The 27,734-nt window shown below is 49.2% G+C and overlaps 1 protein-coding gene across 6 annotated transcripts in view; it reads right to left on the reverse strand.

Annotated features, from left to right (window-relative positions):
- Positions 1–27,734, reverse strand: part of LOC135906207 (putative phospholipase B-like 2) — a 311,959-nt gene that overhangs the window by 175,448 nt on the left and 108,777 nt on the right. For all 6 annotated transcript variants that reach the window (XM_070528951.1, XM_070528954.1, XM_070528952.1 and 3 more), the window contains exons 2-3: positions 18,180–18,404; positions 5,600–5,846 (exon numbers count right to left, since the gene is read on the reverse strand). In XM_070528951.1, coding sequence (XP_070385052.1) covers positions 5,600–5,846; positions 18,180–18,370 — 438 coding nt within the window. In that variant the 5' untranslated portion in view covers positions 18,371–18,404. The remainder of the gene's footprint in view (positions 1–5,599; positions 5,847–18,179; positions 18,405–27,734) is intronic.

The raw sequence follows: 27,734 nt of genomic DNA on the forward strand, positions 1-27,734 counted from the left end.
CACTGCAGGACGAAGGCGTCTCCCTGCGATCTCCAATTACCCCTGTCCTGCGCCAACCGATTCCAACTAGCGCACGCGAATTTCCTAATTTCATCACTCCACCTAGTGTTTTGTCGTCCTCGATTGCGTTTCCCTTCTCTTGGTACCCATTCTGTAACCCTAATGGTCCAACGGTTATGACCATGCCAACATGACCTGCCCAGCTACATTTTTTTCCTTTTGATGTCAATTAGAATATCATCTATACCCGTTCGATCTCTGATCCAAACCACTCTCTTTCTCTCTTAACGTTATGCCTAGCAATCTTCGTTCGATCGCTCTTTGCGTGGTCCTTAACTTGCTCTCAAGTCCCTGCCCCATATGCACTGGCAAAATGCACTGATTGCACACCTTACTTTTCAATAATAATGGTAAGCTTCCAGTCAGGAGCTGGAAATGTCTGCCGTATGCGATCCAACCTATTTTTATCCTTCTGTGAATCTCCTTCTCATGATCAGGGTTGCCTCTGATTAATTTACCTAGATAAACGTACTCCTTCACAGTCTGTAGTGGCCGACTGGCCATCCTGATCTGTTGTTCCTTGGCCCGGCTATTTATCATTATCTTCATCTTTGGCATAATAATATTCAACCCCACTCTTACACTCTCTCTATTAAGGTCTCCAATCATTTGTTGTAACTCGTCTGCATTGTTGTTGAATAGAACAATGTCACCTGCAAACCGAAGGTTGCTGAGATATTTGCCATCGATCTTTATTCCTAAGCCTTCCCAGTTTAATAGCTTGAATTCTTCTAAGCACGCAGAAAATATCTTTGGAGAAATCGTGTCTCCCTGTCTGACCGCTTTCTCTATAGGTATTTCCCTGCTTTTCTTGTGTAGAATTAAGGTAGCTGTAGAACCTCGTAGATATTCTAACGCGAAAGACGAGTCAGTAAGACGAGAAACTATTTACAGATTATATTTAGAACAACGGTTGCAGCGCTGACCGGTTAGATTCACAGCGCGAGCCCAATTCGTTCTTCCTCCTCTTTTCTGGAGTGATGGCACCTACGCGCCTCGTTCAAACAAACAGATACCTCACGCATGTAGCAATATTTTCCAAGCTTTTTGCATAAGCGTTCTGTACTCCTTGATTACGTAGTGCCTCTACGATTGCTGGTATCTCTACTGAATCAAATGCCTTTTCGTAATCTATATAAGCCACATAGAGGCTTATTGTACTCTGCAAATTTCGCGATAACCTGGTTGATGACATGTATGTGATCCATTAAAAAGTATCTCTTCCTCAAGCCAGCCTGTTCACTTGGTTGACAAAATCCAGTGTTAACCTTATTCTATTGGAGATTATTTTGGTAAATATGTTATATAATACTGGGAGCAAGGTAATGGTCCCATAATTGTTCAATTCTTTAACGTCTCCTTTTTTTGTGGATTAGTATAATGTCTGCATTCTTCCAGTTTTCTGGGACCCTTGCAGTCGATAGACACTTCGTATAAAGAGCCGCCAGTTTTACAAGCATTATGTCTCCTCCATCTTTGATTACATCGACTGTTATTCCACCTTATCCTGCCGCTCTTCATCGTTTCATGTCTTGCGGGGCCCTTCTGACCTCATCGCTAGTTATAGGAGAGTTTCTGTATCCTGCTAATTACTGTTTCTAAGTGAACTATCGTGACTCCTCTGGGTACTGTATACAGGTCAGCTAAGAATTTTTCCGCTGCTTTTACCATATCTTCGAGATTGCTGATGATATTATCCTTCTTATCGTTTAGTGCATACATCATGGTTTGTCCTATTTCCAGGTTTCTTTTTTACTGATTCAAGGCTGCGTTCATTTTTTACGGCTTCTTCAGTCTTTCTCATGTTATAGTTTCGAATATCAGCTATCAGCAGTACAAAGTGGGTATTTTGTCATGCAACACTAAAAGTTTTTCACAATCATTCCTGCCGCGAACCTCGCGTGACTGGAACCATCTTCCCGTCGAAGTTGTAGGCCTTCTTAATTATGAACAGTTCCGTGAAGCCTTAGCTAATATTGTATATACAGGTGCCATTTAAACGCTCATGTAACCAACTGTCTTTGTCATTTTTTGTATTTACCACTCCCCCTCTATAATGCCCTTGGCCCTGAGGGGTATAATAAATGAAATGAAATGAAAATTTTCGCCTTGTTGATCAGTTTTGACAGTTCCGCGAATTGCGTAACGCTGTGCGGCCGCCAGTCCCACACAACCGCGTAGAGCGCAGGACTCTGCGATTCAAGCCGTACTGCGCTCACTGCGAAAGGTTAGAAAAACACCCCCATAAGCACAGCAGAGAAGCGGCTACGTGAGGCGGTTCGACCGGTAACTGTACAAGCGTCATTCAAAACAAGTAATTGTTCTCCACTTCCGGCGGCCTTTTCTCTGCTTCCTTAAATAAGAAGATGTTTATCCATAAATATTCTCATAAACAACGGTTAACTTTTTTATTATTCGCTTTTGCTTGGAGTTTGGTTGTTGCCTTGGCTCTCTCGCTTAGTAGATCGCTTAATTTCTCAACTCCTTGCGATTTTTGTTTCCAGTTGCCAATTTTGCACGAAAAGTGCTATACAGTTATGGAAAAACAGACGAGGTAACAGGCGACAGTCATCTTGCTTATGGGTTTAAGGGTTATTGCAGGGTTTCATAATGGACGCTCTTTCAAATTATTTTATTTCCTACCTTATCTAACCCATATCACGTGTATATGGTTCCGGGCATCTGCCAGCGTCGCGGCGAGCCGTAACTCAAGGAAACAATGAAGCAAAGGGATAAGCTAAACGCAATTGGTGTTTTCTCCGGCCGCAATTCGTTCCATGAGAGTACAAACCAGCTGAGTAACAGTCGCATCCCTCTCCTGGTCCCAGGATCAGCCTAAACAAAGAAGGTTGAACTAAGAAAAGCAACAGCTATGCGCGTGACGGTTGAATAGATGGTGACAACTGAACGCATCTCGAGTTAATCGCGCGGGTGCGGAATCTACGAGAAAACTGTCCTTCACATTACAAGAGATGCCGATAACTACCGCCATCTAAAAGGAGTGAAAAAGGCAGCATAATGCTGACCGATGAACAGCTGCGAAGTCTCAACATTGATCTGGCGGCGCTTTAGGAATGTGTGAGGAGTGGTGGCGTGGGTGGGGAGGGGGGGGGGTGTATGCCACTTGATTTCGGGGGGGGCCCGGGCCCCCCCGGGCCCCCCCGGGCCCTCCCTTGGGTACGTGCCTGAATGAGGAATAACGAGGGAGAGAGGACGGATCCTTGCGGGACGCCAGAGGTGACTTGGAGCGGTTCGGAGGATTGGTTATTAATGAAGACAGACTGAGAGCGATGCGTGAGGAATTCGTTAATCCACGCGATGATGTTTGGATGCAGGTTTAACTGGGAAAGTTTGAGAAGCAAGCGTTGATGAGGTACTTTATTGAATGCCTTAGCGAAGTCTAAGAAGATGGCGTCAGTTTGTAGATTAATATCAAGGTTGGCGTGAATGTCATGAAGAAAAATGGCTAGTTGAGTCTCGCACGAAAAACCCTTACGAAAACCATGCTGTCACGGATGAAAGAAGTTATTGGAATCTAAGAATTGCGTGATTTGTGAGTAAATGACGTGTTCCATGATTTTGCAGGGAATACTTGTTAATGAAATGGGCCGATAATTAAGAGGTGAATCAGTATTACCTGTTTTGTGCATGGGAACGACCTTCCCCACTTTCCAGTCGTCTGGAATGGTTCCTTCGGAGAGGGATTGTGAAAACAATAAACAGAAAATACTGGAACAGGCTGGGTTAGCGTTTTTCAAAATTTTTGGATTGATGTCATCTATGCTGGCGGCAGATGAATTTTTTTATTTTATCAATTATGCACGAAATTCCACTACTGCTGAAGGTTATGGCATCCATGGCTGTAGTAATAATAAGTGGTAATGTAAAACATGGTGCCTTGGATTCGTCTGTAAAAACAGATGAAAATGCAGTGTTAAAGATGTCTGCACAGTCGGAATCAGCCACGATTTCACCAGCATTGTTAGTGAGGGTGATAGCGCGCGCTTCCTTCGGGTTTATCACCTTCCAGAATTTCTTGGGGTTATCAACTATCATTTTTGGTAGTACTATCTCGTAAAATGAACGCTTAGCACTTCCGATCTCGGCCAAGTATGCGTTCTCAGCTTCATAATATGTTTCCCATGCGTGGGGGTTTGCGTGGCGTTTCGCTGTACGAAATGCGCGTTTTTTCTTGTTTTCGAGCCTTTTCAGTGTCTTTGTGAACCAGGGTTTCTGATTACTTTTTCGTAAACTGCATGACGGAATGTATTTATTTGTTAGTTAGATAATTTTATGTTTGAAAAGGGTCCAGTTCTCATTCACACTTCTGGAAAGATAGGATGTTTCAAAGACAGAAAGAAAGTTCGTTATTTCAGAGTTGATTGCTTCGTAGTTTCCCTTACCATAGAGCCTAATAGTTTTCTGGGAAGTTTGTTTTAATTCAGGTGAGAAGTTAAAGTAGGCATGGATTACTTTATGGTCGCTGATTTCTCGGAGGCCTGTAATGAAATTAAGACTGTCTGGATGAGTGGTCAGTATGAGATCCAGAGTGTTCGCTGCTTCCCCTGCGACGCGTGTCGGTTCGGATACAACTTGGGTCAAGTTAAAATTAAGGCAAACGTCAATGAAGTCATTCGGCTCTTTTTGACTAACTATGGGCTGAGGTTGGTTACTCCAGTCGATATTGGGGTAATTGAAGTCTCCAAATAGTAGGATGTGTGCTTTAGGGTCATCAGCGCACCCGGGGCCGCCGTCCGCAGCAGTTCGTGTCGCCGCAGCGCTGTCGCTTGCGCAGGCCGGATCGAGTTTCTTAACACTGATAAGGAAACCGGGCTGCGTGGAGATGAGCAAGTGGACGCATACGTGCTTAGACAACTCCCAGAGGAGTTTCTGTGCTTTACATTTTTGCATTGCTATTTCTGCAATAACAGTTTATTGTTTGTTCAGCGCTGCTGTGTGTCTACACAGTTTCCGTTCGTGTAAAAAATGCGGTGTTTTTGCTACCGAGTATCTGTACCAACTCGCGCAAGTATGAGTTCGCAGGAATGCAAGTCGAAATTGTGAGGCCTTCACACAAAGCTTACATATTTGTCCCCCACGACACTATTTAGCCGCATGCCCGAAGCTGGCTTGTGGAAACGAAGACGGGCGAACCGCGGTTGCTGCGGGAGCTTGTTTTCTCCGGCCAGCTCTTTTGCGAGTGCTATGTATGCGATATATTTTATACACTTCCAAATTTAAAGATATTTCGCACGAATGTTCGTATAACGTATGAACGTATCTTCTCTTCCACAAGTGTATATGTTTTGAAGTTATATAGTGATAACTAGCAAAGCCCCTGTAATGCGTGTTTAAAGATCCCAAAAAGGGAGGTATATTCAGAGATATGCTAAGGAATTGTATTACGCGCACAGCTCGGGCGTCACCAGCAATTAAGCAACTCATCAGCGGGTAACGTATCCGCCAATAGGCGCTGCTGTGATGCTATAATTTTGGTGCCAGTAATGATTCGCAAGAACAATGCGCATAGAAGACATGCCTGATGCCAGAAAGGGTCTCTGTCGCCGTACTGGATGGCATTTTCTAGCAGCGACCTCAGGTTAGCCCGGTAGAAAGCGAACAGTCGTGAGCAGAAGGCCGGGTCAGTGTCGCAGTAGTGGCCGTACATGTTGGCGTAGTGCTCATCTGCCATACGGCTGGTGGCCGTGCCTTCGGCGTAGCCCGCCGCGTACGCCTGCTGGGAATCCTTGAAGCGGCCGTCCGTCTTCACGTATACCGACGACCACCTGGAGGGGGTGGGAGAACCGGTTAACTGAACGAAAGACTATTATATAAACTATATAACATTGGAATTGAAAGTGGATAAAAATGAACTTGCGGCAGGTAGGCAACGATCCTACGCCTTTGCATTACGTATAACATAACACATAAGAAACGGTAAGAAAAGGGGTTAACCAAGGCTTCCGAATTTCATGAATAATATCAGGAGAACCGAGCAAAGACACCAAGGCCAACACAGGGAAAATTACGCGAACCTATTAAATGAATATAAAAAATTATAAATTAATGAAAATCAATATAGTTGAAAAAGCAACTTGCCGCAGGTGCGCAGCCATCCGATGCCTTGACATTACGCGAGCGATGCTCTACCAATTGAGCTACCGCGGCGCCGTTTTCCCATCCACTTTCTGGGCTAGTTATGTGTTTCTACTATAACACACAGTAGTAACACATAAATTCCCCCACATTACTGAGCAGAAAACTTGGCATACGACAAGCCAAGATGTATGCACTGAAAGATAAGCAGGATAATTTCAAGGAGAGTGTAGGATTGGGCTTCTTGGTGAAACGTGCTTTAGAATTCGACAACACATAGCGCTCTGTTCTCTCACTTGTCGCCTCTGTTGTCTTTGCGTTGTTATTCAAATTTTAGGGCAGGGTAAAATCATCAACAATTTTGACGACATAGTAAAAGCAGCGGAAGAATTCTATACTGGCCTGTGCAGCACCCAGAGCAACCACAATACCTCCGTTCGAAGTAGTAATAAAAAGGTTACGGATGCTCCTTCTATAACAAGCCATGAAGCTAGAAGGGCCTTGCAAGATATGAAACGAGGAAAAGCGGCAAGATAAGATAGAATAACAGTGGATTTATTCAAAGATAGAAGATATACCATGCTTGAAAAGATTACGGCCCTTTATGCGAAATTTCTCACGATTTCGAGGGTTCCAGGAAACTGCAAAAAATGTCAACATTATACTAATCCACAAAAAGGGAGACGTCAAAACATTCAAAAATAATAGGCCCGTTAACTTACTCCCAGTATTATGTAAAACAGTTACCAAGACAATTTGCAATAAGGGCAGCACTCGACTTCAATAAACCAAGAGAACTGGCTGGCTTCAGGAAGGAATACTCTACAATGGATCACATCAGTGTTATCAATTACGTAATCAAGAAACCTGCCGAGTACGATCAAGCTCTCTGTGTGCCTTTCATACATAACAAAAAGGCATTTTATTCAGTAGAGACACCAGCAGTCATAGATGCATTGCGTAATCAAGGAGTACAGGAGGCTTACGGGAATATCTTGTGAAATATTGTTACGGAAGGATAAAAGAAGGGAAAGGAAAGAGATTGCGGGAAGCTGGCTGCTACGTGTTGTCGCTGGTCCGCCATCTTAACCAGATTGACTCTGCTTATATGTATTGCTACGGAACAGCCGCCACAGTGTGGCTGCACTGAGGACGACGAAGACGACGTGTGTGCCGGTTTTGATATAGCGTCGCCATTTTGGCCTCCGTGAGCTTACCTGTAAATAAATTGCAAATAGTATTCAGCTTCCGCTTTACGCAACATTAATTTGGTGGAGGTGGACGTTCCCCGTACCCGTCATGGAGCTTCGCAGCGGTCGCAACGGCGACAATGCAACTTCGGCTCCTGCTGGCGGCACTTCTTCTACGCAAGCGTCTCCGCCTGCAGCCCCGACCTACATCGCCGTTTCCCCACCTCGGGATCCTGGTGTTTTCAACGGAGTCGGCAGTCCTGATGTTGACGACTGGCTTCGCTTTTTACGAAAGTGTCAGTACCAATCACAGGTAGGATCTGACTATTATACTTGCCAACGTACTTTTCTACCTCGACGGAGCTTCATTGGCGTGGTTACAGACTCACGAAGAGGAGATCTCGAGCTGGGATCTCTTCAAAGACAAGCGACGCGACCTTTTTTGTAAATCCCTTTGGTCGACAAGTCAACGCCAAGAAAGCCTTTGCCACACGTGTACAGACGTCGACCGAGTCCTACGTGTAGTACATTCTCGACGCGTTGGCCCTTTGTGCGAAGGCTGACCCGAACATGACTGAGGACAATAGAATTAATCACTTCCTCAAAGGCATTGCTGACGACGCCTTCAATTTACTGGTGTTTGCGAACGTCACCAGCATCGACACCATCCTCAAGGAGTGCCGTCGTCTCGAGCTGCTAAAAGCCGCCGGGTATCCCAGCACATCACGCGACTTCCCAACACAACTGCTACGTCATCCTGTGACGACCTCTTCCACCAGCCGTCGCGATGTGACAACTGGACCCGTATCAGTCGTCGTGAGGTCGAAGCGGCACAACCGGCGGCCCCTTCATTCCCGTTACCTGATCATTCTCCGGTGACAATATCCTTGATTCAGGCCATCGTTCGTCTAGAGTTGTCCACCGTCGGCGCGCAATTCATTCGTTCCGTACGCTCGGAACCTTCGTCTCCACGCACGTCCCCACCGCACTTTTCTTAATCCTCCTATGGACAGCGCACCCCCCCCCCCTCCGAATGGCGAACCGTGGACGACAAGCCGATCTGTTTTAACTGCCGACGCATTGGGCATGTCGCTCGCCACTGCCGCAGCCACTGGACTTCCCCGATGCGCTATTATCCTGATTACCCCCCTTGCCCCTGTAGCGCATCCTTTTGCTTCGCCCCTTCTATGCCCGCTCCATCATCTGACCCTGCGACACCTTTGACACAACCCCGCTACTCCCGCTCGCCTTCTCCCTCCCGCCGCCAATCTCGCTCGCCCCCGTCACACCGTGCTCCTTCTCCGACATACTCGCCGCACCCCCTTCCGGAAAACTAGACAGTGCAGCTACTGGAGGTGAAGCTGCAGTGACGACATTGGCACGAAATCCTCACTTCACCTTACCCCCGAACAAGAATCTTCTGGACGTTCTCGTCGACAATGTTCCTGTGTGCGCGTTGATTGACACCGGGGCGCATGTGTCCATTATGAGTGCTGCTCTTCGCCGCCGGCTCAAGAAAGTTCTGACGCCTGCCCCGAACCGAGTTGTACAAGTCGCCGACGGAGGGGCTGTCGCTATTGTTGGATTGTGTTCTGCCCGAATCACCATTGCTGAGAGACACACCGTCGTTCCCTTCACCGTCATCGAGCATTGCCCTCACGAACTCATTCTCGGTCTGGATTTTCTTGCCCATCATTCTTCCCTCATTGAGTGTTCGGCCGGCTCACTTCGTCTTGACATGCCTCTGCTTGCCAATACTGTGGACCCGTCTCCAAGCGACCTGAGTTGCATAGATTTTATTCGCCTACCACCTCACTCTGTGACACACGTCCACTTGTTGTCCTCTCCAGCTGAACCTGACAGCAATTACGTGGCCACACCAATTCCGGCCGTTATGCTTACACATGCTGTTACCGTGCCGCAAACTGCTGAATATTACTGGCAACCGCACCTGCCTTCCACTTGTCAATTTCGCACTAACCGCGCAAGTTCTGCCTCAGGGTATCTCCTTGGCTATAATTCGCGCTTTGCAGGATTATGAAGTCGAGCCATTCACAGTGGAAGAGCGTTACAGCTCAGTCCATACCATGACGTCATCGCACGTTACTGACGTCGACATTAAAAGGATGGTCTCCTCTGACCTTACACCTGCTCAAGCTGAAGCTCTTTGTCGCGTTCTTGAAGGCTATCGCGACATTTTTGACTTGGACAATAGACCCTTAGGTCAAACGTCCGTCGTGGCCCATTGCATAAATACTGGCGATACGAACCCTATTCACCGACGTCCATACCGTGATTCTGCGCCGGAACAAGCTGTTGTCCCACAGGAAGTCACAAAGATGATTGCAAAGGACCTTATCGAGCCTCCCTTTAGTCCCTTGGCATCTCCCGTCGTACTTGTCAAAAAGGAGGATGAAACGAGGCGCTTTTGTGTGATTATCGCCACCTGAAAAAAATCACAAAAAAGGACGTGCACCCTTTGCCACGTATTGATGAGGCTTTAGACTGCGTGTACGGTGCCACCTATTTTTCTTCTATCGACTTCATCATCATCAACAGCCTGGTTACGCCCACTGCAGGGCAAAGGCCTCTCCCATATTTCTCCAACAACCCCGGTCATGTACTAATTGTGGCCATGCCATGCCTGCAAACTTCTTAATCTCATCCGCGCATGTAACTTTCTGCCGCCCCCTGCTACGCTTCCCTTCCCTTGGAATCCAGTCCGTAACCCTTAATGACCATCGGTTATCTTCCCTCCTCATTACATGTCCTGCCCATGCCCATTTCTTTTTCTTGATTTCAACTATCATGTCATTTACTCGCGTTTGTTCCCTCACCCAATCTGCTATTTTCTTATCCCTTAGCGTTACACCGATCATTCTTCTTTCCATTGCTCGTTGCGTCGTCCTCAATTTGAGTAGAACCCTTATCGTAAGCCTTCAGGGTTCTGCCCCGTAGGTGAGTACTGGTAAGACACAGCTATTATACACTTTTTTCTTGAGGGATAATGGCAACCTGCTATTCATGATCTTAGAATGCCGGCCAAACGTACCCCAGCCCATTCTTATTCTTCTGATTATTTCCGTCTCATGATCCGGATCCGCAGTGACTACCTCTCCTAAGTAGATGTATTCCCTTACGACTTCCAGTGCCTCGCTGCCTATTGTAAATTGCTGTGCTCTTCCGAGACTGTTAAACATTACTTTAGTTTTCTGTAGATTAATTTTTAGACCCACTCTTCTGCTTTGCCTCTCCAGGTCAGTGAGCATGCATTGCAGTTGGTCCCCTGAGTTACTAAGCAAGGCAATATCGATCATCAGCGAATCGCAAGTTACTAAGGTATTCTCTATTAACTTTTATCCCCATTTCTTCCCAATCCAGGTCTCTGAATACCTCCTAAAAACACGCTGTGAATAGCATTGCAGAGATCGTATCTTCCTGCCTGACGCTTTTCTTTATTTGGATTTTTTTGCTTTTTTTATGGAGGACTATGGTGGCTGTGGAGCCGCTATAGATATCTTTCAGTATTTTTACATACGGCTCGTCTACACCCTGACTCCGTAATGCCTCTATGACTGCTGAGCTTTCGACAGAATCAAATGCTTTCTCGTAATCAATGAAAGCTATATATAAGGGTTGGTTATATTCCGCACATTTCTCTATCACCTGATTGATAGTGTGAATATGATCTATTGTTGAGTAGCCTTTACGGAATCCTGCCTGGTCCTCTGCTTGACAGAAGTCTAAGGTGTTCCTGATTCTATTTGCGATTACCTTAGTAAATAGTTTGTAGGCAACGGACAGTAAGCTGATCGGTCTATAGTTTTCAAATCTTTGGCGTCCCCTTTCTTGTGGATGGGGATCATGTTAGCGTTTTTCCAAGATTCCGGTACCTCGACGTTATGAGGCATTGCGTATACAGGGTGGCCAGTTTCTCTAGAACAATTTGCGCACCATCCTTCAACAAATCTACTGTTACCTGATCCTCCCCAGCTGCCTTCCCCCTTTGCATATCTCCCAAGGCTTTCTTTACTTCTTCCGGCGTTACCATTTCGAATTCCTCTAGACTATTTTCTCTTCCATTGTCGTCGTGGGTGCCACTGGTACTGTATAAATCTCTATAGAACTCCTCAGCCACTTGGACTACCTCATCCATATTAGTAATGATATTGCCGGCTTTGTCTCTTAACGCATACCTCTGATTCTTGCCAATTCCTAGTTTCTTCACTGTTTTTAGGCTTCCTCCGTTCCTGAGAGCATGTTCAATTCTATCCATATTGTACTTCCTTATGTCAGCTGTCTTACGCTTGTTGATTAACTTCGAAAATTCTGCCAGTTCTATTCTAGCTGTAGGGTTAGAGGCTTTCATACATTGGCGTTTCTTGATGAGATCTTTCGTCTCCTGCGATAGTTTACTGGTATCCTGCCTAATGGAGTTACCACTGACTTCCATTGCACACACCTTAATGATGCCCACAAGATTGTCGTTCATTGCTTCAACACTAAGGTCCTCTTCCTGAGTTAAAGCTCAATACCTGTTCTGTAGCTTGATCTGGAATTCCCCTATTTTCCCTCTTACCGCTAACTCATTGATCGGCTTCTTATGTACCAGATTCTTCCGTTCCCTTCTCAGGTCTAGGCTAATTCGAGTTCTTACCATCGTGTGGTCACTGCAGCGCACCTTGCCGAGCACGTCCACATCTTGTATGATGCCAGGGTTAGCACAGAGTATGAGGTCTATTTCATTTCTAGTCTCGCCGTTCGGGCTCCTCCACGTCCACTTTCGGCTATCGCACTTGCGGAACAAGATATTCATTATCCCCATATTATTCTGTTCCGCAAACTCTACTAATAACTCTCCCCTGATATTCCTAGTGTCTATGCCATATTCCCCCACTGCCTTGTCTCCAGCCTGCTTCTTGCCTACCTTGGCATTAAAGTCGCCCATTAGTATAGTGTATTTAGTTTTCACTCTACCCATCACCGATTCCACGTCTTCATAGAAGCTTTCGACTTCCTGGTCATCATGACTGGATGTAGGGGCGTACACCTGTACAATCTTCATTTTGTACCTCTTATGAAGTTTCACAACAAGACCTGCCACCCTCTCGTAAATGCTGTAGAATTCCTGTATGTTACCAGCTATATTCTTATTAATCAGGAATCCGACGCCTAGTTCTCTTCTCTCCGCTAAGCCCCGGTAGCACAGCACGTGCCCGCTTTTGAGCACTGTATATGCTTCTTTTGGCCTCCTAATTTCACTGAGCCCTATTATACCCCATTTACTGCCCTCTAATTCCTCCAATAGCACTGCTACTAGCCTCACTAGATAACATTCTAGCGTTAAACGTTGCCAGGTTCATATTCCAATGGCGGCCTGTCCGGAGCCAGTGATTCTTATCACCCCCTGCTGCGCCGCAGGTCTGACTGCAGCCGTGGTCAGTTGCTTCACAGCTGCAGGGGACTGAGGGCCGGGGTTTGATTGTGTTGTCATATAGGATGTTGTGGCCAAGTACTGCACCAGGGTGGCCAATCCTGCTCTGGTGAGGGAGTGCGTTACCGGTTCTGGTCACTGGGATCAGGCCACACTCCAGGCCTGTTTATGCAATTTTATCACACGCGGACTTTTTTTTTTATCCGGGGGAAAATTGCCGGCACCGGGATTCGAACCATGGACCTTTTGCACGCGAGGTGGGTGTTCTACCTCTACGCCACCGCTGCACCCGCTTCGCCGCTGTCTATCGACTTATGGCCCGGCTACTGTCAGATATCCGTCAATGACATGGACCGAGAGAAGACTGCATTTGTTACCGCTGACGGTCTTTATCAGTTCAAGGTGATGCCTTTCGGTCTCTGTAACGCGCCCGCCACCTTCGAACGAATGATGGACTCTGCTTCAGGGGTTCAAGTGGTCCATCTGTTTGTGCTATCTGGGCGACGTCATCGTTTATTCGCCCACATTCGACACGCATCTAGACCGTCTTTCAGCGATTCTTGACGTGTTCCGCCGCGCCGGTCTCCAGTGGAGCTCGTCAAAATGTTAATTCGCTCGCCGCCAAATCGCCGTCCTTCGACACCTCGTAGACGCCAGAGGCGTGCGACCCGATCCGGAGAAAATTCGTGCCGTTACCAATTTTCCTGTTCCGAGGTCTACCAAGGACGTTCGCAGTTTCGTAGGGCTGTGCTTTTATTTCCGACGCTTTGTGAAGGATTTTGCGACCATCGCACGTCTCCTTACCGACCTCTTGAAGAAAGACGCACCTTTTTCTTGGGGTCCTGACCATGCCGCATCTTTCTCGCAGTTGACTACAACTACTCTCCTTACCACGCCTACAATTTTGGCCCACTTTGACCCGTCTGCCTCAACGGAAGTTCGAACTGATGCCAGTGGTCACGGCATAGGAGCAGTGTTAGCACAGCGCCAGCGTGGACACCATCGCGTTATAGCCTACGCCAGCCGACTCCTATCACCCGCCGAGCGCAATTATTCAATCACAGAGCACGAGTGCCTCGCTCTTGTGTGGGCTGTTGCGAAATTTCGTGCATCCTTGTACGGATGCCCCTTCTGTGTCATCACTGATCACCACGCTCTCTGCTGGCTATCCTCGCTCAATGACCCCACGGGACGACTCGCTCGCTGGCCGTTACGTCCGCAAGAATATACCTTGTCCGTGGTATATAAGACGGGACGCTTGCACCAGGATGCCGATTGTCAGTTTCGCTACCTAGTCGACAAACCGGCTGATGCGGACGCCATCGCTTGCGTTTTCTTTGTGTCCCAGTTGCTTCAAATCGGCAACGAGCAACGGCGCGATCCTTCATTACGCGCCCTCATCGACCGTCTGGAGTCAACTCCTGGCGACGCCTCTCTCCCGATGTTTCTCCTTAAGGAGGGGACATTATACCGCCACAATCTCGATCCACACAGCCTTGACCTTCTGCTCGTCCTTCCATCGCACCTGCGTTCGACTGTCCTCCAGCAACTTCACGATGCACCCTTGGCTGGACACTGAATGGACGGCGTACACGGTCGTATGTGCCTCTCGCGCACATACGACCGTGTACGCCACCGATTCTTTTGGCTGGGTCTTGCCCGTTCCGTGCGGCGCTACGTTGCCGCTTGTGAGCCCTGTCAGTGCCGGAAGAAGCCCTCCACACCTCCAGCTGGATGTCTCCAGCCGATCGGCATCCCACCCGAACCCTTTTTCCGTGTTGGTCTAGACCTTCTTAGACCATTTCCTCTCTCGGGCTCCTGAAATAAATGGGTCGCCGTCGTTACCGATTATGCTACCCGGTACGCAATCACGAGAGCCCTCCCGACAAGTTGCGCTACTGACGTTGCTGACTTTCTGCTCTATGACATCATTTTAGTGAACGGTGCTCCGCGCCAATTACTCACTGACCGTGGCCGCAGCTTTCTGTCGGCAGTCGTCGAGGACATCCTCTGCTCTTCTCGACAAAGCACAAGTTCAGCACGTCCTACCACCCCCAGACCAACGGCCTCACGGAGCGCCTCAACCTGACCATCACCCACATTATTTCCTAGTACGTTGCGACCGACCACCACGACTGGAATCTTCACTTACCATATATGGCATTCGCGTATAATTCATCGCGTCACGACACCGCCGGCTATTCACCGTTCTATCTCCTATATGGCCGAGAACCCGTGTTGCCCTTGGACACTTTGCTGCCCTCGGCCACACGTTCCGCCACTGAATACTCCCGCGACGCGATCGCACACTCCGACCACGCACGCCAGCTCGCCCGCTCCCGTCTCGAGGCCTCACAGGAGCATCAGAGATGCCTCTATGATTGCCACCATCGTGACGTGCAATTTTCTCCGGGTTCTCTGGTGCTTCTCTGGCCACCCGTTCACCGTTTGAACCTTTCCGAAAAGCTGCTGTCGCGCTACACTGGCCCTTACCGTGTGGTACGACAAGTGACCGATGTCACGTATGAAATCAGCCCCGCCGATCTCTCAGCGTCATCATGTGCTGCAAGTGACATCGTTCACGTGGCAAGACTAAAACCCTACCACACACCTTTCACCGGGGATGTGTAGATCAAACAACGGGACGGTGCTTCTACAGCCGGGGTGATGCTACGGAACAGCCGCGACAGTGTGGCTGCACTGAGGACGACGAAGACGACGTGTGTGCCGGTTTTGATATAGCGTCGCCATTTTGGCCTTCGTGAACTTACCTGTAAATAAATTGTAAATAGTATTCGGCTTCAGCTTTCTGCAACAATATATAGTAAATACAGTCTGTCAGTACTCCCAGCACCCCGTGACATATTGGAGGGAGGTGCTGGGTACCACGGCTGGAAACGGAGCTCTGCAGTGGACGTGGCGTGGCCGTCCCCACCATGAATGACGGTGAGCACGCGGGATCAATGTAGTTGCCGCTTCCAACGTCACCATGGCCAGTACGTCGCTGTCCCTTTAGATTGTGGTTGTGCGACCCTAGGATGCCGGAACTTTCTGCTGGACTGATGATGCTGATGTTGAAAAGTGGGTGGCTATATACGAACGCGTGAGTGGAATCAACAGATGGGACCTCAAGCATTTGCTAGCTAACCTGTTGTTCTACCTAAGAGGCATGGCAAAGGTGTGGTACGAATACCAGGAAGAGGAGCTAACCAGCTGGGACCAATGGAAACAGCAGTTAAAGGAGTTGTTTCGGAAACCAGCCGGCCATGAAATGGCCGCGAAGCAAGAACTGACCTGTGCTCAATCCCTAACGGAGTCCTATTTCTCGTACATTCAGGAGGTGCTGGCGCTTTGTCGTAGAGCCGATCACGACATGACATAAGCTGAGAATGTCGGGCAAGAGCTGAACGGAATTGCGGACGATGCCTTTATTCTGCTCATATGCAAAAGCTGCTCTACAGTTGATGCTATAATGAAGGAGTGCCTACAATTCGAGCAGGCTAAAAGCCGACGCGTCCTGCAACCATTAACCAGACTTCAGAATAGTGCCGCAACGTCGAAATGTGAAGATCAGCCCGCCCAGCAGCATGCGCCGCCATCAGAGGACGTGGTGCGAATTGTTCGACGTGAACTAAGAAATGCAGCCCTTGGAGGTGGTGCTGCATTGCCGACTACTGCAGCAAATCATGTCTGTGCCCACAAAGAGAAGTCTAATTGATGTTAAAATAGACAGCGTACCTATCCAAGCACTCGTCGGCACTGGAGACCTCCTATCTGTGATGAGTGATAGTCTATGTAGACGTTTAAAGAAGGTCCTCACCGCAAGAGCTGCACGAATGCTTCGTGTGGCTGACGGCGGCGTGCTAGTAGTTCTTTGAATGTATACTGCGCGTTACAGTATAGCCGGCAGCCCTACTTCTCTTTCCTTCGGTGTGATCGACAACTGTCCTCACGACGTCATCCTTGGATTAGACTTTTTATCCAATCATTCTGCTCTCATCTACTGCGCAGCCCGCGTTCTTCAATTGGAACTGCCTCAACTCACTGATTCTCCGAGCACCGCACCCCCGCACTGGTGAACACTTCAAGATGCGCGTCTGTCACCCGAGGCAGTCGCTTACGTCATTTTGACCGCACAGCCACACGTTCCTTACGGTGAATATTTGCTTGTCTCGATCGTAGCCGTGCTCTTGAACCGGAGCCTTGGTGTTCCGCATACGCTGGTCACGGTTACTAATAACGACGTTGTTTTTCCGCTTCTGAATTTCAGTGTGTGACCTGAAGTGCTTCCGGCCAGCTAGTTCTTGGCCAGCGTTTCTAGTACTTCCGAATTTGACATCAGTAGTCATAATGCCGAGACGTCGCCTGCTCGAATTGTACAGCGACATCTTTGATTTCGGTGACAGGCGTTTAGGCCAAACATCTGCGGTTCACCACCCTATAAACATAGAGTCACGAATCCTATTCGTCGGCGTCCCTAATATCTATCGCATGCTGAACGTAGAGTCATGCAATCAGAAGTGGACAAAATGCGCCGCAAAGAGGTCATCGAACTATCAGCGAGCCCTTGGACTTCGCCTATCGTCCTCCTGAAATAAAAAAAACAAAAGATGGTACCTGGCGTTTTTGGGCTGACTATCGCTACTGAAACAAGACCACGCGAAAAGACGTCTACCCACTGCCACGCATCGTGAAATTAGTGTCCGACATTCACGTAAAATAAGTGCGTCATAAACAACCGGGGATTGCATATATCGAAATCAGGCCGTCCGCAGCCAAAGCCATGAAGCCGCTTGTACGGTGAAAACGCGGCGTTCAGGGAAGTGTTCCTTATTAACTAGTTCTTTTTTTGCACTTTCTTTTTCGAGCATTTAATGTGGTTGAAGTGCTCCACGGCTACTGCACCGACAATAAAAAGCAGGCTGGGGCAAGTACACAACATCTCGCCCACCGAGATAACCATCTTAGTGACGCCATTGGTGACGCTACTTAGTTCAGGACACAGGTGAAAACTGCTGCCTATGGTGATGCGCACTTATCGTTTCAACAAATGTATGTCATTGCCTGCTTCTTTTCTTTACTGAAACAACAAATCCGTATATCAGTTGCGCATCACATAGGTTGGCTTCAGTTTGCAATAGGAGAGTGGGGTAAAGTGAATTACCGAATATATCCATCGATTTTTAACGCAAATGCCTGTTCGTTATAAGTGGCCATGACTTAGTTGGTTTACATTCAACATGGCCACCAGCGTGCACGACGGGAGAAGTGGTACAGACAGGACAGGTGCGCAGGACGCATGCAGTGTATCTCTCCTGTTCGTGACCCGTGTAATGCCGTGCGCGCTTGGGGTAACAAAGGCCCCACCGGCAGCCGAGCACTTACATGCTGGAACTTACCCGAAGTCCAATCGGCTGTCGCTGAACAAGCATACGGCAATGATGTCCTTGGCGGTCGTGTCATTGTGAGCGATGAGCCGGTTCTCGCGTGCCTCCCACGACACGGCCACCAGTCGCTGTCGGCTAGCCCCGCTCGCCAGGTACACCAGGGCCAGCGCACTACAGATTCGAAGCACCAGGGTCGTCGCCATCGGGGCCGCCTAGAGGTCGATGTCCCACGCGTGCCTGCACGATGGTGCGCATACGTGAAATCTATATATCCATACACTACAGTAACATAAATTTATGGTCCTTCGTTTTCGCGTTTTAATATATTGTTTAATTTCATGGGGAGGGGGGGGGTAAAATCCGGTGTGTTAAGGCGAAAATTGAGGGAGCAAACGTTTTCGTTTCATTTCTTTGCCTGGCAGCCAATAGATTGTAACCATGGTGGTAACTTTGACAAGCGAATGATACAGGTAGTGGTCTTCTTTTGGACACAAGATGAAATTGTTCACAGGAAGATGTAATAAAAAGTATCATCATCATCATCAGCCAAGTTACGCCCACTGCAGGGCAAGGGCCTCTCCCATATTTCTCCAACAACCCCAGTCATGTACTAATTGTGGCCATGCCGTCCCTGCAAACTTCTTAATTTCACCCGCCCACCTAACTGTCTGCCGTCCCCTGCTACGCTTCCCTTCCCTTGGAATCCAGTCCGTAACCCTTAATGACCATCGGTTATCTTCCCTCCTCATTACATGTCCTGCCCATGCCGATTTCTTTTTCTTGATTTCAACTAAGATGTCAATAACTCGCGTTTGTTCCCTCACCCAATCTGCTCTTTTCTTATCCCTTAACGTTACACCTATCAATCTTCTTTCCATAGCTCGTTGCGTCGTCCTCAATTTGAGTAGAACCCTTTTCGTAAGCCTCCAGGTTTCTGCCCCGTTGGTGAGTACTGGTAAGACACAGCTATTATACACTTTTCTCTTGAGGGATAATGGCAACCTGCTATTCATGATCTGAGAATGCCTGCCAAACGCACCCCAGCCCATTCTTATTCTTCTGATTATTTCCGTCTCATGATCCGGATCCGCAGTCACTACCTGCCCTGAGTAGATGTGTTGCCTTAGGACTTCCAGTACCTCGCTGCCTATTGCAAATTGCTGTTCTTTCCCGAGAGTCTTAAACATTACTTTAGTTTTCTGCAGATTAATTTTTAGACCCACTCGTCTGCTTTGCTCTCCAGGTCAATGAGCATGCATTGCAGTTGGTCCTCTGAGTTACTAAGCAAGGCAATATCATCAGTGAATCGCAAGTTAGTAAGGTATTCTCCATTACCTTTTATCCCCATTTCCTCCCAATCCAGGTCTCTGAATACCTGCTGTAAACACGCTGTGAATAGCATTGGAGAGATCGTATCTCCCTGCCTGACGCCTTTCTTTATTGGGATTTTGTTGCTTTCTTTATGGAGGAGTACGGTGGCTGTGGAGCCGCTATAGATATCTTTCAGTATTTTTACATACGGCTCGTCTACACCCTGATTCCGTAATGCCTCCATGACTGCTGAGGTTTCGACACAATCAAATGCTTTCTCGTGATCAATGAAAGCTATTTATAAGGGTGGGTTATATTCCGCACATTTCTCTATCACCTGATTGACAGTGTGAATATGATCTATTGTTGAGTAGCCTTTACGGAATCCTGTCTGGTCCTTTGCTTGACAGAAGTCTAAGGTGTTCCTGATTCTATTTGCGATTACCTTAGCAAATAGTTTGTAGGCAACGGACAGTAAGCTGATCGGTCCATCATTATTCAAGTCTTTGGCGTCCCCTTTCTTATGGATTAGGATTATGTCAGCGTTTTTCCAAGATTCCGGTACGCTCGACGTTATGAGGCATTGCGCATACAGGGTGGCCAGTTTCTCTAGAACAATCTGCCCACCATCCATCAACAAATCTGCTGTTACCTGATCCTCCCCAGCTGCCTTCCCCCCTTGCATATCTCCCAAGGCTTTCTTTAGTTCTTCCGGCGTTACCTGTGGGATTTCGAGTTCCTCTAGACTACTTTCTCTTCCGTTATCGTCGTGGGTGCCACTGGTACTGTATAAATCTCTATAGAACACCTCAGCCACTTGTACTATCTCATCCATATTAGTAATGATATTGCCGGCTTTGTCACTTAACGCATACATCTGATTCTTGCCAATTCCTAGTTTCTTCTTCGCTGTTTTTAGGCTTCCTCCGTTCCTGAGAGCATGTTCAATTCTGTCCATATAATACTTCCCGATGTCAGCTGTCTTACGCTTGTTGATTAACTTCGGAGGAGGAGGAGGAGGAGGAGGAGAAGGAGGAGGAGGAGGAGGAGGAGGAAAGACTTTACTCTGGTCCTGTACAAGGTGTTGCCACCTGCCTGGCTAGTTCCATGTTGGGACCGGGAGGTCAAGCCTCCTAGCCCTATCACGGGCGTACTGGACAGCCAGGACTTGAGGGATATGATCAGGAGATCTGATCATTCCTAAAAACTGATTCCGGGAAATGCCAGGGCCGAGCGACCCACACTCCCAGAGCAGATGTTCAAGCGTGCATATCTCTTTTTGCATGCTTTGCATATAATATTCATGTCTGCAATGTCATACCATTTCTTTATTTGTGCAGGTGAATAATAAGACTCTGTCTGTAATTGCCTAAGTGTAACTGCTTGTGCTCTGTTTAGCCTATAGTGAGGGGGTGGAAACTCCCTCCTTCCCATGTAGTAATGTTTTGTAATTTCATTGTATGTAATGAGCGTAGCTCTATGTAAGTTCTCCAATCCAGCAGAATCAAAACCATATGTAAAAGCGGCCCGGTCTGTAAGGTCGCGGGCGACGCTGTTGGCCGATTCATTTGGATTGACAGGAATGCCATCAAGTGAACCAAGGTGCGCCGGGAACCAAGAAATGTAACGTGTAACATTTGTTTGCATTTTGTTAAATATTCTCGAAGCCTGCGGGGCAATCTTTCCCCTGTTGAAAGCTCTAATAGCCATTTTCGAGTCGCTATATATTTCGATGAATCTATCGTCTGTTAGTGCCAATGCAAGGGCAACTTGTTCAGCGTCTTCAGGTTTGTTAGTGTAGACCGTGGCGCAGTTTGTACAATTGCCCTGATGATCCACTACCACCGCCGCGAACTTAGTTAGATCTTTGTAGGCAGCCGAATCGACAAAGCAGGCTCCTCTACCCCCTTTATCCATTTTCTCGATTAACGCCCTGGCTCGTGCGACTCTTCTGTTGATGTTATGTTTTGGGTGCATATTCCTGGCTAGAGGTGCGACAATTATGTTGTCTGCGAATTCTTGATTAACTTTAACGTACTGTGCTGAATCCGTAATGGTGTTGATCCTGATCTTGTCCAGGATTGATCTTCCCGTGCTGGTTGTAGATAGTCTCACTATTTGTGATGTTTCTTGAGCCTCCGCGATCTCCATGGTCGTGTTGTGTATTCCTAATTTGAGCAGTTTCGCAGTGCTGGTTCCGATTGGGAGCCCCAATGCGCTTTTAACAACCTTCTTGATCACTGCGTCAAGCTTCTTGAGTTGAAACTGCGTCCAATTGTACACGGCAGTGTGCGTATGATATATGACAGAGTACGAAAGGGTTGATTAACCTGATGAGGTTATCTTCTTTCCTGCCCTTGTGTCTTCCTGCCAGGCGTCTGATTATCCTGCACGCGTTATCCGTTTTAAGGGTGATTTTCTTGACCTCGGTAGGGTTTCCACCGTTTGCATCAATGAAAAAGCCTAGTACCCTGATCACGTCTACTCTGGGTATATTGGCACCATTTTCTGTATGTAGGTGTATATTGCTTTCCGATAGAGGTTTCCAGCTCTTAGGCCTGCCCCCCTTTTCACGTCTATAAAGTAGTAACTCCGATTTGTGCGGGGAGCACCTGAGTCCAGTAGGCCTCAGGTATTCTTCCACCGTCTTGATCGCTTCAGTCAGTGCGTCCTGTATCTGCCCTTCACTGCCACCAGCACACCACACAGTGAGATCATCAGCATATATGGTATTGACACGTGTATTTATATTTATCGGACGACCAGGTTTCACCGCCTAACAAATCTTATCGCACAGCGCGGGACGCGCTTGCATGTATCCGAATTTTCTGGAAAGTTATCGATGCTTCTATCCGCAGTCTGTTGTTGCCGAACCTTGTGTTATCTGATTTATTCGCCTGACACGAAAGATGTAGAACTTTATGGAAGGCACGCGGATCCCAACGATTAGTCTGGAACATTCGACGATTGTGCATAAAAGCCGACGCGCTTGAACCGCTGATCAGATTTTCGACGATCGCCGACCATGTTCGCCGCTATCGTTGTGCTATAAGTGTAGCCTGTTTTGTGGGCACAGGTTCGCCCAATAAAAGTTAGTTTTGTCTATCACAGTATTGCTACTGTGTTCTTAACGTCACCACCACGTGACATCTGGTGGAGGTGCTTTTGGTCCATGTACCGGACGCCCCCGACAAGCCGTGATCCAAGCCCGGAACGCAAAGACAACACCAACGCAGTCCCGGACCATCGAGCAAGCCGCCGTCTTCAACAACTGCCCCCGGAGCACGGACTTTTGCCTGAGACGACCAGAAAGATTGCCACCAAGTCCACCCCAATGGCAGCCCCGGCATCGCCCATCGTGCTACAGCAGCCCAGGGAGCCTCCGACGTTCCGTGGTTCAACTTTCGAGGACCCGGAAGGCTGGCTTGAGACGTACGAGAGAGTCGCTAAGTTTAACAACTGGAACAGCGACGACAAACTGCGTTATGTCTTCTTCGCATTGGAAGACTCGGCCAGGACGTGGTTCGAGAACCGAGAAGCCACCCTAACGACCTGGGAACTTTTCCGAAGCGGCTTCCTGAAGACATTCACAAGCGTCGTACGACGAGAACGAGCCCAAGCACTACTGGAAACCCGAGTGCAGCTGCCCAACGAGACCACCACGATTTTTACAGAAGAAATGCGCCGCCTATTCCGCCAGGCCGACCCGGAAATGTCCGAGGAAAAGAAAGTCCGGCTACTAATGCGTGGTGTTAAGGAGGAACTTATCGCCGGTATGGTACGAAACCCACCGAAGACTGTCGACGAGTTTCTTCGCGAGGCCAATAGCATCGAGAAGACACTCGAGATGCGAAACCGGCAATTCGACCGCCGCACCAACGCTAGAAACTATGCCGGAGTTCAATCACTGGCCTCCGAAGACCTGCGCGAGGCTATCAGGGCAGTCGTACGAGAGGAGCTTCAGAAGATCTTCCCTTCGTCGCAGCCTCAAGTGGCCTCGATCACTGACATCGTCAAAGATGAGGTTCAGCGGTCGCTTGGAGTTCCGGAGGTGCAACCTCAATTACCGCAACCCCAACCCGAAGCGATGACCTGCGCCGCCATCGTACGCCGTCAAGGCCCTCCTCAGCGACCGCGCCAGGGCCCTATAACGCCGCAATGCCGTCGACCACCGCCGCCGCCGCCGACAGCGCGCCCACCCGTCGCCCAGCGGAGCTACCCGAGGAAGACCGACGTTTGGCGCGCTCCTGACCACCGCCCGCTCTGCTACCACTGCGGGGAAGCGGGTCACGTCTACCGACGATGTCCATACCGGGAAATGGGACTGCGAGGTTTCGCCGTCAACGCTCCGCGCGCGCTGCAAGGTGAACGCCCTCGCGATATCGCTGACTACCTCGCGGCTACTCAGTGGAGCTCTCGACGACCGTCGCGTTCACCATCACCAGGCCGCTACCTGTCGCCGCAGCGCCGACCATACACTGGCCCAGCTCGGGGCCGGTCAACGAGCCCATATCCGGAAAACTAAAAGCAGCAACCGATGGAGGTGCGGTTGCTGTCCGTCGAACTGTCGAAGATCCTCCGCCGCCGACGAAGACGCCGAAGAAACTACCTCGACGACATAACGACACGCCGCCGTCCCGACGAAGTCTGGAAGGAAAGAATGCGACGACGAAAGACGACCTGACGACGTCCCATACCAGCCACAAGTCAACGCGACGCAGTCGTGATCCGACGCCAAGACCGAACTGTAATGCAAGACAAAGAGCCACCGACCTCGACGTGCTTCTCGACGGCCACGCAGTCACTGCCTTAGTCGACACAGGGGCTGATTACTCCGTCATGAGTGGACACATCGCCGCCCAGTTGAAGAAAGTTAAGACTACGTGGGAAGGCCCTCAAATTCGTACCGCCGGAGGACACCTCATAACGCCGACTGGACTGTGCACGGCAAGAATTACCATTCCCGACCGGACTTACCCTGTCACCTTCGTTATCCTCCAACAGTGTTCACGAGACGTCATTCTCGGCATGGACTTCCTCAACCAACACGGCGCAGTCATCGACCTGAAGTCGAAGTCAATAACTCTGTCGGAAGACCATGCGATACCGTCGGAGAACCCTCGTACTCTCCACGCCTTGAGTGTGCTCGAAGATCAAGTGAGCATCCCGCCTCGCTCCAGCATTGTTATTTCGGTCGGCACCGAAACACCCGCTGACGTAGAAGGTGTCATCGAAGGCGACCAACGTCTACTGCTAGACCGTGAAATTTGCGTCGCAAGAGGGATCGCTCGACTGCACGGAGGAAACACGAAAGTGTTGCTGACAAACTTCAGCCAGGAGTTCAAGCACATCAACAAGGGCACGACGATCGCATACATCGAGGAAATTCTGGAAAACAGCAGTGCGTTTGTCCTCTCGGAATCCGCCGCATCTACCCCGACGACCATGGTTGCCGAACCAGACTACGACATTAATCCAAGTCTCCCCGTGATTAAGCAACAGCAGCTCAGAAGTCTGCTCCGGCGATACAAAGGCTGCTTTTCGATGTCATCGAGGATTCGACAAACACCAGTCGCCAAGCATCGCATAATCACCGAGGAGTACGCTCGACCACTTCGCCAGAGCCCTTACCGAGTTTCCCCGCGAGAACGTGAAGCTATAAGAGAACAAGTCGATGAAATGCTGCGCGACGACATCATCCAGCCGTCGAAAAGCCCGTGGGCATCTCCTGTTGTGCTGGTGAAGAAAAAGGACGGAATCCTTCGTTTCTGCGTCGATTATCGTCGTCTGAACAAGATCACGAAGAAGGACGTATACCCTCTCCCACGGATAGACGACGCATTGGATCGGCTCTGCAACGCTAAATACTTCTCCTCGATGGACCTCAAGTCTGGCTATTGGCAAATAGAAGTCGACGAAAGAGATCGTGAAAAGACCGCCTTCATCACCCCAGACGGCCTCTACGAGTTCAAGGTTATGCCATTTGGACTGTGCTCGGCGCCTGCAACGTTCCAGCGCGTGATGGACACGGTTTTAGCAGGATTGAAGTGGCAGACCTGTCTCGTTTACTTGGATGACGTCGTTGTATTCGCCTTAAAGTTTTGACGATCACCTTAGGCGGCTTGCCACAGTACTAGAGGCCATCAAGTCATCAGGGCTCACTCTGAAGCCAGAAAAATGCCGCTTCGCTTACGATGAGCTTCTATTCCTAGGCCACGTCATCAGCAAATCCGGAGTACTCCCCGACCCGCAGAAAACAGCTGCCATTGCAAAGTTCCCGCAGCCCACCGACAAGAAGGCAGTGCGTAGATTTCTTGGCATGTGTGCCTACTACAGGTGATTTGTCAAGGATTTTTCACGCATCGCTGAGCCGCTGACACAGCTAACTAATTGTGACGTCAAGTTCAAGTGGGAAACGCCACAGGCCGACCCATTTCAGGAAATCAAACGACGCATGCAGTCGCCGCCCGTACTTGCGCACTTCGACGAGCACGCCGATACCGAAATACACACTGACGCCAGTAGCCTAGGCCTCGGTGCCGTCCTAGTCCAGAGAAAAGATGGACATGAACACGTGATAGCTTACGCTAGCCGATCATTGCCAAAAGCAGAAGGCAATTATTCTACAACCGAAAAGGAATGCCTCGCCATCGTTTGGGCCACAGTGAAATTTCGCCCTTACCTATATGGCAGGCCATTCAAGGTGGTCAGCGATCATCACGCGTTGTGTTGGCTAGCCAACCTAAAAGACCCTTCAGGACGGCTGGCACGGTGGAGCCTCAGGCTACAAGAATACGACATCACTGTAACCTACAAGTCCGGAAGAAAACACTCAGATGCCGATTGCCTATCCCGCGCCCCCATTGACCCGCCGCCGCAAGATGACGAGGATGACGACACCTTCCTTGGAATAATAAGCGCGGAAGACTTCGCCGAACAGCAACGAGGTGACTCGGAGCTAAAAGCCCTAATGGAGCATTTGGAAGGGCACACCAACGTTGTCCCAAGGGCATTTAAGCGTGGATTATCTTCGTTCACGCTTCAAAACAACCTACTCGTGAAGAAGAACTTCTCACCAGTTCGCGCCAACTACCTTCTTGTTGTTCCGTCGGCGCTACGTCCAGAAGTACTGCACGCCCTACATGACGATCCGACCGCTGGGCACCTCGGTTTCTCCCGGACGCTATCGAGGATACAAGAAAGGTATTACTGGCCGCGCCTAACCGCCGATGTCGCCCGTTACGTCAAGACATGCCGCGACTGTCAGCGACGCAAGACACCGCCGACAAGGCCAGCCGGATTACTACAGCCAATCAAGCCTCCTTGCCGACCATTCCAGCAGATTGGGATGGACTTGCTGGGACCCTTTCCGACGTCAACAACCGGAAATAAGTGGATCGTCGTGGTGACAGACTACCTCACCCGCTTCGCTGAAACTAAAGCACTGCCGAAAGGTAGCGCAGCCGAAGTGGCGAAATTCTTTGTCGAAAACATCCTGCTGCGACATGGCGCCCCAGAAGTCCTCATCACCGACAGAGGAACGGCCTTTACAGCGGAGCTCACTCAAGCCATTCTGAACTACAGTCAGACAAGGCACAGGAGGACAACGGCCTACCACCCGCAGACGAATGGTCTTACGGAGCGGCTGAATAAGACCCTCGCCGACATGCTAGCGATGTACGTCGACGTCGAACACAAGACGTGGGATGCCGTCCTGCCGTACGTAACATTCGCTTACAACACTGCGGTGCAAGAAACAACACAGATCACGCCGTTTAAGCTGGTTTACGGCAGGAATCCGACGACGACGCTCGACGCCATGCTGCACCACGTCACTGACGAGGAAAATCTCGACGTCGCTAGCTATCTCCAGCGCGCCGAAGAAGCCCGACAGCTCGCCCGCCTGCGGATCAAGAACCAGCAGAGGACCGACAGCCGACACTACAACCTCCGACGACGCTTTGTCGAGTACCAGCCCGGTGACCGTGTTTGGGTTTGGACCCCTATACGCCGACGAGGACTGAGCGAGAAGCTTTTGCGTCGCTATTTTGGACCGTACAAGATCATCCGACGTATTGGTGCACTGGACTACGAGGTCGTGCCAAACGGCATTTCGCTGTCACAGCGGCGCCGCTCACGACCTGAAATTGTCCACGTTGTGCGGCTCAAGCCGTACCACCAGCGTTGACGAACTTTGGGACTTCGCGTAACTGACCTTTGGACTTTATTTCTTTTCGTTGTTTTGTTACTTATGTT

This window comes from Dermacentor albipictus, unplaced genomic scaffold, assembly GCF_038994185.2.
Source record: "Dermacentor albipictus isolate Rhodes 1998 colony unplaced genomic scaffold, USDA_Dalb.pri_finalv2 scaffold_16, whole genome shotgun sequence".
NCBI lineage: Eukaryota > Metazoa > Arthropoda > Arachnida > Ixodida > Ixodidae > Dermacentor > Dermacentor albipictus.